The sequence below is a fragment of the Stegostoma tigrinum genome, chromosome 41, assembly GCF_030684315.1.
Source record: "Stegostoma tigrinum isolate sSteTig4 chromosome 41, sSteTig4.hap1, whole genome shotgun sequence".
In the NCBI taxonomy this organism is placed as follows: domain Eukaryota; kingdom Metazoa; phylum Chordata; class Chondrichthyes; order Orectolobiformes; family Stegostomatidae; genus Stegostoma; species Stegostoma tigrinum.
The window spans coordinates 10,054,457-10,071,034 of record NC_081394.1 but is presented as its reverse complement, the minus strand read 5'-3'; the positions used below and the strand labels follow the sequence as shown (position 1 = coordinate 10,071,034).

The window sequence follows — 16,578 nt, the reverse complement described above, 5'->3', positions numbered from 1 at the left end:
GGAACGGGGTCGGTCTGATAGCACAGACCCAGTACCAACGGAGTGGTAGAGGAGCTCGTTCCAAATAGTATTATTGCTGGACTGTTAATCCAGAGAGCAGGTAACATTCTGGGGACCCAGGTTCGAATCCCACCACAGCACACGGTGGAATTTGAATTCAATAAATATCTGGAATTAAGAATCTAATGACAACCATGAATCCATTGCTGATTGTCGGAAGAATCCACCTGGTTCACTTTAGGGAAGGAAACTGCCTTCCTTACCTGGTCTGGCCTCTATGTGAGGCCAGGCCCACAGCGATGTGTGGTTGACCCTTGGGCAATTAGGGACGGGCATCAATGCCCGCATCCCGTTAATGGATTTGAGGAGACTCGGGTACACTGGTGGTGGTGAGCAGCATGGCATAATTGTGTCAGCTTAGTGACAAATGAAAAACACAGTTTTCACAATTCGGAGATGGCACCCCTCAGGGGCACCTTCAATCTATAATACAAAGCAATTTTACATCTTCTGTACAGAATGCTTTAGCACAAGATTTCGCTGCAGGGGCTGTATGAGGAGCGGGCAGGGGGAGACTGAGGGAGGGAGAGACAGGAACAGCGCGTAGTGGGAGTGACCCAAGCAGAGGGCATGGAGAAGTGATGGAGGACAGAGTGGGAGGCAGAGACAGGAGGAGGGAAGAGTACATGGAGAAAGATGGTGGCAGAGGGAGGGAAGGGAGATTTAAAGCAGAAAGAGAGATTGAGTTGTACAGAGGGATTAGCGGGGGCGGAGTGATAGGGCAGGCTTAGCTGGAATCAATAACATGGTTTGGAATCTGTACAGAGCTCCCAATACAATTAGTTCTGATAAAAACAACCGCGGTCAGAGACAAACAGAAAGCAGTCTATACTCCTCCCCACCCTGGCCCACACCCTCTCAGACAAGGTGAGCTAGAGGGGTGGGAGATTGGGAGGGGTGGGGGGGTGGGGAAGGGTGTCGGATGAACGACAGATCTCCTCAGATTGATCGATTTTGTCTGGTGTGTGCAGGAGCGTGGTGTGTGCGGTCCCTGACGAAAAGCAACAGAGCGATTACAAAGCCTGCAATCCATCCCCACCAAACCCTGGCACCTTTAGCCGTCCCCCACCATCAGCGCACACACACACACACACACACACACACACACACACACCGCATTACGAGGTGGGGTGGGGAGAGGGTGGTCTTCAGGCAGACCGCTCCAAAACGTGCCCCATGTTAGGGCAGTGGGCGCCTTGCGCCATCTGATCGCACCCCCTCATGTCCCCACCCCCACTCACACGGGTCGCGTTACCAGGCTGACACTTCGCTCCTGGACGGGGACAGTCGGGCAGGTGGGGGGGAGCAGGCTCTGTTTGGTTTGCTCTCGGACGGTCTTTACATATAAAAAGTGTGCCGTGCTGTGCCACGCTGTGCCGGCTGCCAGCCCTCTGTCTGCCATCACCTGGTGCTACTGCCAGGCTCAGGACTCTCCCCTGGCGTCGGCTGCGGCCTCTCCACTTCCTCTGCCAGCTCTCCCTCGTCATCAGGCCTGGTGTCCGGGCATGGCTGGCCCGGAGGAGAGGTCGGCACAAACAGAGAGCTCTGTGGTTGCTCGTTCGGGGTCGCTGTCTGCATGATCTTCTGCCTCACTTCGCGGATCTTCAGCTGTAGGCAGACCTTGGTGGGGAAAATATCTGAGTACCGGGTCTGGAAACTCGCTGTGGCATGGGCTGCGGGAGAGAACAGTCGGTCAGTAACCAAGCCTCCGTACTGCACCCCTACTTCCCTGTTCCTGCTGTATAGCTCCACTGGTGCTGTCCATTTGGAATCAGAGACTGGGAGAGGACATTCAGCTCACTGACCCAATGCTGTCACAGTCAGATGGCGGTCAGATTAATGTGCCATATTATAGGCTGAACATGCCAAGGGGACTGAGAGACCAGGGAGAGGGGGAGAAACACAAGACCAGGAGAAGGCAGAGTCTGGGGGAAATGAGGTGGGGAGGGGAGGTATTGACAGGGGTCTGGGGGGGGGGGGTGGTATTTCACTGGGGAGAGGGCAGGGAAACGAACCACTGCGGGTGGGATGCAGGGCTGGGAGGGTGTGCCAATGTCAGACAGACAGTGGCCCCCTGTACCTGAAACACACACACACACACAGTGACCCCCCCTGTACCTGACACATACATAGACAGACAGTGTCCCCCTGAACCTGACACACACATTCTACAGCAGGACTTCAGAGAACTCGGGAGAAGGCTGAAAAGCAGGAATTCCAGGGTGGGTATCTCTGATTTGCTTCCAGTTCCTTGGGCTGGAGAAGGCAGGAGCAGGGAGATAATGGACTTGAACATGTGGCTGAGGAACTGGTGCTGGAAGTAAGGATTTACATTCTTGGATCACTGGGGTATGTTTTGGGGTAAGAATAAATTGTACAAGAGGGACAGATTTCACCCTAATAGGTGGGGGACAGCATTCTGGCAGGGCAGGGATAACGGGAACTGCAGATACTGGAGAATCCAAGATAATAAAATATGAGGCTGGATGAACACAGCAGGCCCAGCAGCATCTCAGGAGCACAAAAGCTGACGTTTCGGGCCTAGACCCTTCATCAGAGAGGGGGGGATGAAGTCTCTGATGAAGTCTCTGATGAAGGGTCGAGGCCCGAAACGTCAGCTTTTGTGCTCCTGAGATGCTGCTTGGCCTGCTGTGTTCATCCAGCCCCACATTTTATTATTCTGGCAGGCAGGTTTACCACTGCCACACAGGTGTGTTTAAACTAAGTAGTGGGGGTGGGGGGGAAGGGGCCAAACTGGAAATTTAAGAATGAAGTTAAAGGGAAAGTGAGAATAAGAGAAGTTAAGAAGGACAACAGAATCAATGGAGCAAAAAACTCAAGAAGGGATCGTACAGTATGGCCAAGTGAAATAGGGATTGACAGGAAGGGTGAGGGGAGAAACAAATTAAAAATATTATATATGAATGCACGAAGCGTAAGAAATAAGGTGGATGAGCTTGAGGCTCAGTTGGAAGTTGGCAGGTATGATGTTGTGGGGATAATGAGACGTGGCTTCAAGTGGACAGGGCCTGGGAAATGAATATTCAAGGCGATACGTGCTCTCGAAAGGACAGACTGACGGGCAGAGGGGGTGGGGTAGCCCTGTTGGTGAGGAATGATATTCGGTCCCTTGCGTGGGGGGACATAGAGTCAGGAGATGTAGAGTCAGTATGGATAGAGCTGAGAAATTCTAAGGGTAGAAAGACCCTAATGGGAGTTATCTACAGGCCCCCAAACAGTAGTCAGGATGTAGGGTGCAGGTTGAAGCAAGAGTTGAAATTGGCCTGTCACAAAGGTGTCACTACAGTTATTATGGGAGATTTCAACATGAGGGTAGACTGGGAGAATCAGGATGGTACTGGACTCCAAGAAAGGGAGTTTGTAGAGTGCCTCCGAGATGGATTCTTAGAACGGCTTGTACTGGAGCCTACCAGGGAGGAGGCAATTCTGGATCTGGTGTTGTGCAATGAACCAGATTTGATCAGGGACCTCAAAGTAAAGGAGCCATTAGGAGGTAGTGACCATAATATGATAAGTTTTAATCTGCAGTTTGAGAGGGAGAAGGGAGAATCGGAAGTGTCAGTATTGTAGTTGAATAAAGGGAATGATGGAGCTATGAGGGAGGAGCTGGCCAAAGTTCAGTGGTTCAATACCCTATCAGGGGTGGCAGTGGAACAACGGCAGGTATTTCTGGATATAATGCAGAAGGTGCAGGGCCAGTTCATTCCAAAGAGGAAGAACGATCCTAAGGGGAGGCGGGGGCGGCCGTGGCTGACGAGGGAAGTTAAGGAGTGTATAAAGATTAAAGAGAAGTATAACACTGCAAAGATGAGTGGGAAGCCGGAGGACTGGGAAGCTTTTAAAGAGCAACAGCGGATAACTAAAAAGGCAATACGCAGAGAAAAAATGAGCTATGAAGGAAAACTGGCCAAAAGTATAAAGCAGGATAGTAAAAGCTCTTTTAGGTATGTGAAAAGAAAAAAAATGGTTACGACTAAAATTGGGCCCTTGAGACAGAAACAGGTGAATTTATTATAAGGAACAAGGAAATGGCAGAAGAGTTGAAGAGGTACTTTGGATCTGTCTTCACTGGGGAAGACACAAACAATCTTCCAGATGTAATAGTGGCTGAAGGACGGAGGGTAATGGACGAACTGAAGGGTCTTTATATTGGGAAATGGTGTTGGATAGACTGTGAGGGCTGAAGGCTGATAAGTCCCTAGGGCCTGATGGTCTGCATCCCAGGGTACTTAAGGCTCTAGAAATCATGGATGCATTGGTAATTATTTTCCAATGTTCTATAGATTCAGGATCAGTTCCTGCGGATTGGAGGGTGGCTAATGTTGTCCCACTTTTCAAGAAAGGAGGGAGAGAGAAACGGAATTATAGACCGGTTAACCTGACGTCAGTGGTGGGAACGATGCTGGAGTGAATTATAAAAGATGAAATTACGACTCATTTGGATAGCAGTAACAGGTCAGAGTCAGCATGGACTAATTAAGGGGAAATCGTGCTTGACTAATCTTCTGGAAGTTTTTGAGGATGTAACTATGAAGATGGATTAGGGAGAGCCAGTGGATGTAGGGCACCTGGACTTTCAGAAAGCCTTTGATAAAGTCCCGCATAGGAAATTAGTGAGCAAAATTAGGGCACATGGTATTGGGGACAAAATACTGACTTTGGTTGAAAACTGGCTGGCTGACAGGAAGCAGAGAGTAGCGATAAATGGGTCCCTTTTGGAATGGCAGGCGGTGACCAGTGGGGTACCACAAGGTGTGGTGCTGGGACCGCAGCTGTTTACAATATACATTAATGATATAGATGAAGGCATGAAAAGTAATATTATCAAATTTGCTGATGACACAAAGCTGGGTGGCAGTGTGAAATGTGAGGAAGATGTTATGAGGATACAGGGTGACTTGGACAGTTTAGGTGGAATGGACAGATGCGTGGCAGATGCAGTTTAATGTGGATAAATGTGTGGTTATACACTTTGGTGGCAAGAACAGGAAGGCAGATTACTATCTAAATGGAGTCAAGTTAGGTAAAGGGGAAGCACAATGAGATCTAGGTGTTCTTGTACATCAGTCAATGAAAGCAAGCATGCAGGTACAGCAGGCAGTGAAGAAAGCTAATAGCATGCTGGCCTTCATAACAAGAGGAATTGAGTATAGGAGCAAAGAGGTCCTTCTGCAGCTGTACAGGGCCCTGGTGAGACCGCACCTGGAGTATTGTGTGCAGTTTTGGTCTCCAAATTTGAGGAAGGACATTCTTGCTATTGAGGGAGTGCAGTGTAGGTTCTCGAGGTCAATTCCCGGAATGGTGGGACTATCATATGTTGAAAGATTGGAGCGACTGGGCTTGTACACACTTGAGTTTAAAAGGATGAGAGGGGATCTGATTGAGACAAAGACAAACAACAAAGAACAAAGAAAATTACAGCACAAGAACAGGCCCTTCAGCCCTCCAAGCCTGCGCCGATCAAGATCCTGTGTCTGACCTGTCATCTATTTTCTAAGGGTCTATGTCCATTTGCTCCCTGCCCATCCATGTACCTGTCCAAATATATCTTAAATGATGCTATCGTGTCTGCGCCTACCACCTCCGCTGGCAACGCGTTCCAGGCACCCACCACCCTCTGTGTAAAGAGCTTTCCACGCATATCTCCCTTAAACTTTCCTCCTCTCACTTTGAACTCATGACCCCTAGTAATTGAGTCCCCCACTCTGGGAAAAAGCTTCTTGCTATCCACCCTGTCTATACCCCTCATGATTTTGTAGACCTCAATCAGGTCCCCCCTCAATCTCCGTCTTTCTAATGAAAACGTATAAGATTATTAAGGGATTAGACACTCTGGAGGCAGGAAGCATGTTTCCGCTGATGGGTGAGTCCAGAACCAGGGGACACAGTTTAAAAATAAGGGGTAGGCCATTTAGAACAGAGTTGAGGAAAAACTTCTTCACCCAGAGAGTGGTGGATATATGGAATGCTCTGCCCCAGAAGGCAGTGGAAGCCAAGTCACAGGATACTTTCAAGAAAGAGATGGATAGAGCTCTTAAAGATAGTGGAATCAAGGTTATGCGGATAAGGCAGGAACAGGATACTGATTGTGGATGATCAGCCATGACCATAATGAATGGTGATGCTGGCTCGAAGGGCCGAATGGCCTATTCCTGCACATACTGTGTCTATTGTCTGTCTGTCTCTCTCTCTCTCTCTCTCACACTCTCACACACACACACAAACACACACAGTGCTCCCCTGTACCTGATAATACAAACATACACACACACTGCCCCCCGTACCTGACTGACACACACACACACACACACACACACAGACAGTGCCCCCCTGTACCTGACACACACAGACAGTGCCCCCCTGTACCTGACACACACACACACACACACACACACAGACAGTGCCCCCCTGTACCTGACACACACACACACACACACACACACAGACAGTGCCCCCCTGTACCTGACACACACACACACACAGACAGTGCCCCCCTGTACCTGACACACACACACACACAGACAGTGCCCCCCTGTACCTGACACACACACAGTGCCCCCCTGTACCTGACACACACACACACACACACACACACACACAGACAGTGCCCCCCTGTACCTGACACACACACACACACACACACACACACACACAGTGCCCCCCTGTACCTGACACACACACACACACACACACACACACAGACAGTGCCCCCCTGTACCTGACACACACACACACACACACAGACAGTGCCCCCCTGTACCTGACACACACACAGACAGTGCCCCCCTGTACCTGACACACACACACACACACACACACACACAGTGCCCCCCCCGGTACCTGACACACACACACACACACACACACACGGTGCCCCCTGGTACCTGACACACACACACACACACACACAGACAGTGCCCCCAGTACATGACACACACACACATGGTGCCCCCCCGTACCTGATATACAAACACAGACACACAGGCAGTGCCCCTCCCTCGCCTGATATAAACACACACACACAGTGCCCCCTTGTACCTGACACACACACACACACAGACAGTGCCCCCCTGTACCTGACACACACACACACACACACACACAGTGCCCCCCCCGGTACCTGACACACACACACACACACACACACAGACAGTGCCCCCTGTACCTGACACACACACACACACACACACACACACACACACACACACACACACACACACACAGACAGTGCCCCCCTGTACCTGACACACACACAGACAGTGCCCCCCTGTACCTGACACACACACACACACACACACACACACACAGTGCCCCCCCGGTACCTGACACACACACACACGGTGCCCCCTCGTACCTGACACACACACACAGACAGTGCCCCCGGTACATGACACACACACACATGGTGCCCCCCCGTACCTGATATACAAACACAGACACACAGGCAGTGCCCCTCCCTCGCCTGATATAAACACACACACACAGTGCCCCCTTGTACCTGACACACAGACACAGTCCCCCCGGTACCTCACACACAGACGGTGACCCCCTGTACCTGACATACAGACAGTGTCCCTGGTACCTGACACACACAGTGACCCCCTGTACCTGACACACACACACGCACACTACCCCGCTGTACCTGACAGACAGACACACACACAGTGCCCCCCTGTACCTGGCGCGCGCAGACACACACACACAGTGCCCCCCTGTACCTGGCACACACACAGTGCCCCCCTGTACCTGGCGCACACACACACACACACACACACAGTGCCCCCCTGTACCTGACACACACACACACAGACAGTGCCCCCCTGTACCTGACGGGAAAAATCCGTGTTCGTGGAACAGCTGCATGACCAGTGCCCGCCTCTGGTCTAGTGTCCTTCTGAGGGACGAGTATGGCACCTTGTCAAACTCCAGATCAGCCAACACATCATCGGCATCCGACCCCTGGGCAGCTGTGGGAGTCAACACAGGTCACAGGTCAGGCCAGTGTGCAGGGTGAGTGGGCTGCGATAACCCAGGGTAGAGGTCTGCAATAACAGGGTGAGGTGACCACACCAGAGAGGGTAATGAGGTCACACAATCTCAACGCCAAGTCACTGTCTACCCAGGCAGGCCTGGCCTGCAACCGCACAGTCACAGCTGCAGGGCCGGGCTCACACAGAGCATCATCGGCGCAACGTAAATGCACATCAACCCCAGCCAATGGACAGCAGGACTGACAGTGAACCTTGGAACAGTCGAAGGGAACAGTACTGGGGGGGCATTGGGAATGGGAAGGGATGCTGTGTAGAAGTCTCCAAGCTGTCAGAGCCTCGTGTACAGCAGCAGAGCAAAGGAGCTCCTCCCAATGAACTCCGCAGACCCCTTTCTGCTCATCTCACATTGTTAACAAGTACTGCCCCTTCATGTCCCTATCACCTTAAACCCCTCCAGCCCCGACACCCCCCCACCGTAGCTGAAACCTCCAACCCATACACCCCCTCCCTGTACATGTAACCTCCAGCCCCGACACCCACTCCCTATCTCTGTAACCTCCTCCAGATCCAACACCCCCTCCCTATCTCTGTAACCGCTCCAGTCCCTATACCACCTCCCTATCTCTGTAACCTCCTCCAGTCTCTACACTCCTCGCTGTGTAACCCCCTGCAGCCCCGACACCCGCTCCCTATCTCTGCAAACCCCTCCAGCCCCTATACCCCCTCGCTATCTCTGTAACCCCCTCCAGCCCCTACACCCCCTCCCTATCTCTGTAATCCCATCCAGCCCCTACACCCCCTCACTATCTCTGTAATCCCATCCAGCCCCTACACACCCTCCAGCCCCTCCCTATCTCTGTAACTTCCTCCAGTCCCAACACCCCTCCCATACCTGTAACCTCCAAACCATACACCCCCTCCCTGGACCTGTAACCTCCAGCCCCTACACACCCTCCGTATCTCTGTAATCCCCTCCAGCCCCTACGCCCCCTCCAGCCCCTCCCTATCTCTGTAACTTCCTCCAGTCCCTGCACTCCTCCCTGTGTAACCCCCTGCAGCCCCGACACCCCCTCCCTATCTCTGTAACCTCCTCCAGTCCCTACACCCCCTCCATATCTCTGTAACCCCTTCAGCCCCTACACTCCTTCCCTATCTCTGTAACTTCCTCCAGCCCCTACAACCCTCCCTATCGCTATAACCCCCTCCAGCCCCTACACCCCCTCCCTATCTCTGTAACCCCCTCCAGCCCCTACACCCCCTCCCTATCTCTGTAACCCCCTTCAGCCACTACACTCTCTCCCTATCTCTGTAACCTCCTCCAGCCCCTACACTCCCTCCCTATCTCTGTAACCCCCTTCAGCCACTACACTCCCTCCCTCTTTCTGTAACCTCCTCCAGCCCCGAGACCCCATCCCTATCTCTGTAACCCCCTCCAGCCTTACACCCCCTCCCTATCTCTGTAACCCCCTGCAGCCCCTACACCCCCTCCCTATCTCTGTAGCCCCCTCCAGCCCCTACACTCGTCCCTATCTCTGTAACCTCCTCCAGCCCCTACACCCCGTCCCTATCTCTGTAACCTCCTCCAGTCCCTGCACTCCTCCTTGTGTAACCTCCTGCAGCCCCGACACCCCCTCCATATCTCTGTAACCCCCTCCAGCCCCTACACCCCTCCCTATCTCTGTAACCCCCTCCAGCCCCTACACCCCCTCCCTATCTCTGTAACCCCTGCAGCCCCTACACCCCCTCCCTATCTCTGTAGCCCCCTCCAGCCCCTACACTCGTCCCTATCTCTGTAACCCCCTCCAGCCCTTACACCCCCTCCCTATCTCTGTAACCCCTGCAGCCCCTACACCCCCTCCCTATCTCTGTAACCTCCTCCAGTCCCTATCTCTGTAACCTCCTCCAATCCCTACACTCCTCCCTATCTCTGTACCCTCCTCCAGTCCCTACACTCCCTCCCTATGTCTGTAAACTCCTCCAGTCCCTACACCCGCTCCCTATCTCTATATCCCCCTCCAGCCCCTACACCCCCTCCCTATCTCTGTAACCTCCTCCAGTCCCTACACTCCTCCCTATCTCTGTAACCTCCTCCAGTCCCTACACCCCCCCCGTACCTGTAACCTCCAACCCATACACCCCCCCTGTACCTGTATAACCTCCAGCCCCTATACCCCCCCCCATCTCTGTAATTCCCTCCAGCCCCTACACTCCCTCCACCCCCTCCCTATCTCTTTAACCCACTCCAGCCCCTACACCCCCCCTCCCTATCTCTGTAACCCACTCCAGCCTCTACACCCCCTCCTATCTCTGTAACCTCCTCCAGTCCCTACACTCCTCCCTGTGTAACCCCCCGCAGCCCCGACACCCCCTCCCTACCTCTGTAACCTCCTCCAGTCCCTACACCCCCTCCCCATCTCTGTAACCCCTTCAGCCCGTACACTCCCTCCCTGTCTCTGTAACCTCCTCCAGCCCCTACACCCCCTCCCTATCTCTGTAACCCCCTCCAGTCCCTATACCCCTCCCTATCTCTGTAACCTCCTCTAGCCCCTACAGCCCCTCCCTATCTCTGTAACCCCCTCCAGTCCCTACACCCCCACCCTATCTCTGTAACCTCCTCCAGTCCCTAAACCCACTCCCTATCTCTGTAACCCTCTGCGGCCCCTACACCCCCTCCGTATCTCTGTAATCTCCTCCAGCCCCTATATCCCCTCCCTATCTCTGAAACCCCCTTCACCCCCTATACCCCCTTCCTATCTCGGAGACCTCCTCCAGCCCATACACCCCCTCCCCATCTTTGTAACCTCCTCCAGCCCATACACCCCCTCCCCATCTCTGTAACCCCCGCCAGTCCCTGCACCCCCTCCAGTCCCTACACCCCCTCGCTATCTCTGTAACCCCCCTCTAGCCCCTACACTGCCTCCCTATCTCTGTAGCGTCCTCCAGCCCCTACACTCCTCCCTATCTCTGTAACCTCCTCCAGTGCCTCCACCCAACCTGATCTCTGTAACCCCCTCCAGCCCCTACACCCCCTCCCTATCTCTGTAACCCCCTCCAGCCCCTACACCCCCTCCCTATCTCTGTAACCCCGTCCACCCCCTCCCTATCTCTGTAACCTCCTCCAGCCCCTACACCCCCTCCCTATCTCTGTAACTCCGTCCACCCCCTACACCCCCTCCCTATCTCTGTAGCCCCCTCCAGCCCCTACACCCCCTCCCTATCTCTGTAACCCCCTCCAGCCCCTACACCCCCTCCCTATCTCTGTAACCCCCTCCAGCCCCTGCACCCCCTCCCTATCTCTGTAACCTCCTCCAGCCCCTACACTCCTCCTTGTGTAACCCCCTGTAGCCCCTACACCCCCTCCCTATCTCTGTAACCTCCTCCAGTCCCTACACCCCCTCCTATCTCTGTAACCCGCTCCAGCCCCTACACCCCCTCTCTATCTCTGTAACCCCCTCCAGCCCCTACACCCCCTCCCTATCTCTGTAACCTCCTCCAGTCCCTACACCCCCTCCTATCTCTGTAACCCCCTCCAGCCCCTACACTCCTCCTTGTGTAACCCCCTGCAGCCCTATAACTTGCCCAGATCTGTGTCTCTCACCAATTCTGGCCTCTGGTGTAGTGGTGCGATTAATCAGCTTCCTGCTAGTGGCTCTGCCTTGAAGTACCTGTGTCCCGAGTTCTGGGAAACCATCTCGAAACCTCTCTGCCCTTGTGTGTCCTTTATTAAGAAACTCGATAAAACAGATCAGTCCTACTGCCTTCGGTGTGAAAGACGTCCCGATGGTGCTGTAGTGAAATGCCCGGGTCGGGGGAGTGGTGGGGTTTGAGGGCCGTAATGGTGGTGCAGCTGGGACTGTGGGCCTGGGCCCTCCGTACCAGGCTTATCGAAGGTGAAGATTTCACCCTCCCTGTTGGCACTCTTTGGCGTGTTGGGTTCGGAGCTGCAACTGGAGCGGCGGCGCATCTTTCTCTTCGGGGAGATCGGGTCTTCAGTCGAGGAGTCCAGATCTGCAGGAGAACCACAGGACAGCGAGTGAGAGCAGGGGTCAGAGTTTGGGGGGTTGGGCACAGAGGCAGCAGTGGGCTCACGGGGGCAGACAGGGGCATTCACCGGGGGGGCGGGCGGGGGGTACACGGCGAGGGAGGGGCGGTGGTGGGGGAGGGTTAGCAGCGGCAAGGGGCGCGAACAGACACTGGCAGATCAGGGGGCCGAGTATGACCGAGCAGGATACCAAGGGGACAGCGTAAGGTACGATGGGTCATATCTGAGGCAGCCCAGTCAGCAAAGGGACAGACAAATTTAATCTCTAATTGTCAGGCATTGAGACCGGGAGAAAGAGATGGAGGCAGGGGTTAGTGAGCAAAGCAGATCACAGAGCTAACGCTGGGTAGAATGTCACCTTGTCAATTAAGGACCCCTTTCTGACAGCCATATCCCGTTCGCTTGATACATCAAGTGGGAAGTGCAAACTTGAACTGGTGCGTCTCAGGCCAGTCACAACTTCAGGCAAAGGTGGAACTGTGTGGTTTCACAAAGATATCTAATTCTTTAAACAAGCTGGACTTGACATTTTCGAGGCTAAATAGCAGCAGGCAGTTTTGAATGGAATGGCAGAACGGCCCAGCATCAGCTCAGGAACGGTTCCATGTTGCAGTATGTGAGAGAGCTGGGAGGAGAGAATGTAGGCAGACCGAGATCTGCTGCAGCCTGCAAGCAGGCAAGATGACACTCTCTCTGTCTCTGCTACTGACAATCCAGACTCAGCTATGGAGGAAACACTTCCTGCTCAAGCTGAGACTATTACATCGAATTACATAGAATCCCTACAGTGTGGAAACAGGCCGTTCAGCCCAATGAGTCCACACCAACCCTCTGAGCATCCCACCCAGACCCATCCCCTTATAACCCACCTAACCTACACATCCTTGGACGCTATGGGTAATTCAGCATGACCAATCCACCCTAACCGGCACATCTTTGGACTGTGGGAGGAAACCGGAGCACCCGGAGGAAACCCACGCAGACATGGGGAGATTGTGCAAACTCCACACAGATGGTCGCCCGAGGCTGGAATTGAACCCGGGTCCCTGGTGCTAAGAGGTAGCAGCACTAACCGCCGAGCCACCGTGCCACCCCAGATCCAGATCTAACCAAATGGCCAACAGATTGAGGGTCGCCGTGGTCGATGACATGATACCGTGGCCAAAAGCCACAGACAGAACTGAGAGTCACCTCATCCTATCCTGTTTGATTCCGACTCTCAGTCCACAGACTTCTGTTCCTTTTCCCCCGCAGTTTCCACCCACGGTACGTGCGAGAAGAAAATGTTTGCCTCCTGTGTGCTATTTGTGAGTGATTGCGTGGGTTTGGATTTAAAGGGGATATTAGTTGAAGATTCCATTTTACCACGTGTTACAGTTAAGGTTTTAGGACAAATATATTTTTGTTTTGTTTGTTCACTGTTGAGACTTGGTGTGGCTTTCTTTTTGCCTTCAATCGTGGTTACACTTAACTAGCCACCCAAGCGATGGAAGCTGGCACCTTGTGAAAGGTAAACAGATCGATGCGCCGACAGAAGACCAGACAGCGAGGGGTGGAGGGAGAAAGTGGGAACGGGATGAGGATGTGGGCTGCAGCGTGGAGAAGGGGTTAGGGCTGCAGTGAGCAAATGAAGAAGGTAGACACAGAAGTAGGGTTACCCATGGGATGAATGTGGTGGATTTCACAGGGAGAGGCACAACAGTGTGACCCTCCAGCATCTCCTTGCTGACTGACACATGGGAATTTTATCACAGAACCCCACAATCGCTCATGTTTTCACTGGGGCAAGGCAGACAACTGAAACAGAGTTAAAATACCTGACAGCACACATCCGGGCACAGAGCGAAGCAAAGGGAAGGGTAGGGAGACAGGATAGGGTAGGGGACAACAAGTGAGAGCTGTGAGGAGACAAACGGGGAAGAGGAGAGACAGGAGGGAGAAGACAGAGGGGAAGGGGAGGGTGAAGAAGAAAGAGATGGAGGGCAAGGAGGAGAGAACGGGGGAGGAGGGAGAGAGGGGGGGAAGAGAGAGAGATGGAGAGAGAGAGAGATAGATAGAGATAGAGGCAGAGAGAGAGGAGGAGAGAGAGCGAGCAAGGGGAGGAGAAGGAGCGAGGGGAGGAGGAGAGAGAGCGAGGGGAGGAGGAGAGAGAGCGAGGGGAGGAAGAGAGAAAGCGAGGGGAGGAGGAGAGAGAGCGTGGGGAGGAGGAGAGAGAGCGTGGGGAGGAGGAGAGAGAGCGTGGGGAGGAGGAGAGAGAGCGTGGGGAGGAGGAGAGAGAGCGTGGGGAGGAGGAGAGAGAGCGTGGGGAGGAGGAGAGAGAGCGTGGGGAGGAGGAGAGAGAGCGTGGGGAGGAGGAGAGAGAGCGTGGGGAGGAGGAGAGAGAGCGTGGGGAGGAGGAGAGAGAGCGTGGGGAGGAGGAGAGAGAGCGTGGGGAGGAGGAGAGAGAGCGTGGGGAGGAGGAGAGAGAGCGTGGGGAGGAGGAGAGAGAGCGTGGGGAGGAGGAGAGAGAGCGTGGGGAGGAGGAGAGAGAGCGTGGGGAGGAGGAGAGAGAGCGTGGGGAGGAGGAAAGAGAGCGTGGGGAGGAGGAAAGAGAGCATGGATGGTGGGCAGGGAGGAGACAGTGAGGGGTGAGGAGGAGAGAGAGAGGGTGGAAGAAGAGACTAAGAGGGGGAAATGGACAGAGAAGGGAAGGGCGGAGGAGGAGAGAGGAACGGCAAGGAGAGAGAGAAAGAAGAAGGGAGTGACGGAGGAAGAAGGGAGTGACGGAGGAAGAAGGGAGTGACGGAGGAAGAAGGGAGTGACGGAGGAAGAAGGGAGTGACGGAGGAAGAAGGGAGTGACGGAGGAAGAAGGGAGTGACGGAGGAAGAAGGGAGTGACGGAGGAAGAAGGGAGAGAGAGGAGAGAAGACGAGAAAGAGAGGGTGGAAGAACAGAAAGAAACAGGAAGAGACAGGAAGAGAGGTGAGATGGAAGGGGTTAGGGAGGGAGGGGGAGGTGGGAGAGGGAGGGGGGTGGTTGGGGAGGAGGGACTGAGTGAGAAAGCTGACATTACCAGTGGAATTCTTTCTCTTCTTCCTGTAGCTGCTGAGGATGGCTCTGGGTGACGTTGTGAGGGCCTGCAGGGTAGGCGAGGGCAGAACTTCCTCAGGTCGGAACTCTGGCAGCTCTGCAAACCGCTCCTCAAAATCAACCTCAGACAGCACCCTGTGGGAGGCAGCGAGGGAAGTGAGCGAGGGGGGGTGCTCATTAACAACCCAATAAATACTGCAAACTCTTCACACAGGCCAGGGTGGTCTGTGATTCCACCCCAGCACCGTGAGGGGTCCGTGTCTGTGACCCATCCCCCCGCCCCGGCACAGTGACGGGGTCTGCACCTGAGATGCCACCCCCACCCTACACGGTGACGGGGATCCGTGTCTGTGACCCACCCCCCCGGCACAGTGACGGGTAGGGGGTCTGTAATCCCAGCACGCCGTCCCCCCCCCCCACCCACCGTGTGGTGTAAACTCTTCCCAATGCTCCCGTTTCCCTGGGTGGGAACTTCCAATGGAATTCCACCACTCACTTGTCCACAGAATCAAAGGTTTTCTTCAGAGGTGGTGGTCTCACTTTCAGCTTCTTGGGCTGCTCCTTCCTATCGCTGCTGTCTGAGGAGGTGCTGCCCGAAGGCTTGGCCAGCTCACCACAGCCTGCTGGGGCCTGAGAGGTGGATGGAGCCTCCGAGCCAGGGTCTGTCACTCCACGCCACTCCGTACTCGCTGTGAACTTCCCAGGCTACAAACAACACGCACAGAGAGTGAGAGGGAGAGCGGGAGAGAAAGCGGGGGGGGGGGGGGGGGGAGGGAGGGGGGGGAGGAGAGGAGAGGGGGCGGGGGAGAAGGGGCGGGAGCGGAGAGAGAGAGACATTAATGCTCAGGACTGACAGTGTGCTCCCACGCCAGCCCATAGCCACCCACGGCCCCCATCTGTCCCCCAAGGCTCCGCTTCCCTCTGGCTGCCCTGTCCAGGCTTCCGTGTGCGATCTGCCCCTCAGCCCCATGACTGCTACCCACTGTATCTAAGCTGCCTTCATGTCCCCACCCCACTCTCTCTTTCTCCATCCCCCTTCTCCTCCCTCCACCTCTCTGCTCCCTCTCCCCACACCTTTCTCTTCCCACTGCCAATCCCTCCCTCTTCCTTCACCTCTCTGCTCGCACTCCCTCTCCCCACCTGCCCACACGCTTCACCTCAATGCTCCCTCTCCCCCCTCCCTCCCCTTCACCTTTCTGCTCCCTCTCAACCCTCCCTCTCCCTTCACCTCTGTACTCCCTCCGCTCCCTCTCCCCCCACCCCTCGACCTCACCTTTCGGCTCCCTCTCCCTTCACCTCTCTGCTCCCACTCCCAATCCCTCCCTCTCCCTCCTTCCCTTTCTCCCTCCCCACACTCCCTCCCCCCTTCCCACACTCCCTCCCCCTCCCCACAGT

General features: G+C 54.6%; 1 protein-coding gene across 1 annotated transcript in view; it reads right to left on the bottom strand.

Annotated features, from left to right (window-relative positions):
* Window positions 1-440: 440 nt before the first annotated feature.
* LOC125448557 (protein capicua homolog) overlaps window positions 441-16,578 on the bottom strand; it is a 151,214-nt gene continuing 135,076 nt past the window's right edge. Inside the window, 5 exon segments of the mRNA XM_059641414.1 lie at window positions 441-1,733; window positions 7,908-8,048; window positions 11,949-12,080; window positions 15,167-15,318; window positions 15,680-15,888. Coding sequence (XP_059497397.1) covers window positions 1,462-1,733; window positions 7,908-8,048; window positions 11,949-12,080; window positions 15,167-15,318; window positions 15,680-15,888 — 906 coding nt within the window. The 3' untranslated portion in view covers window positions 441-1,461.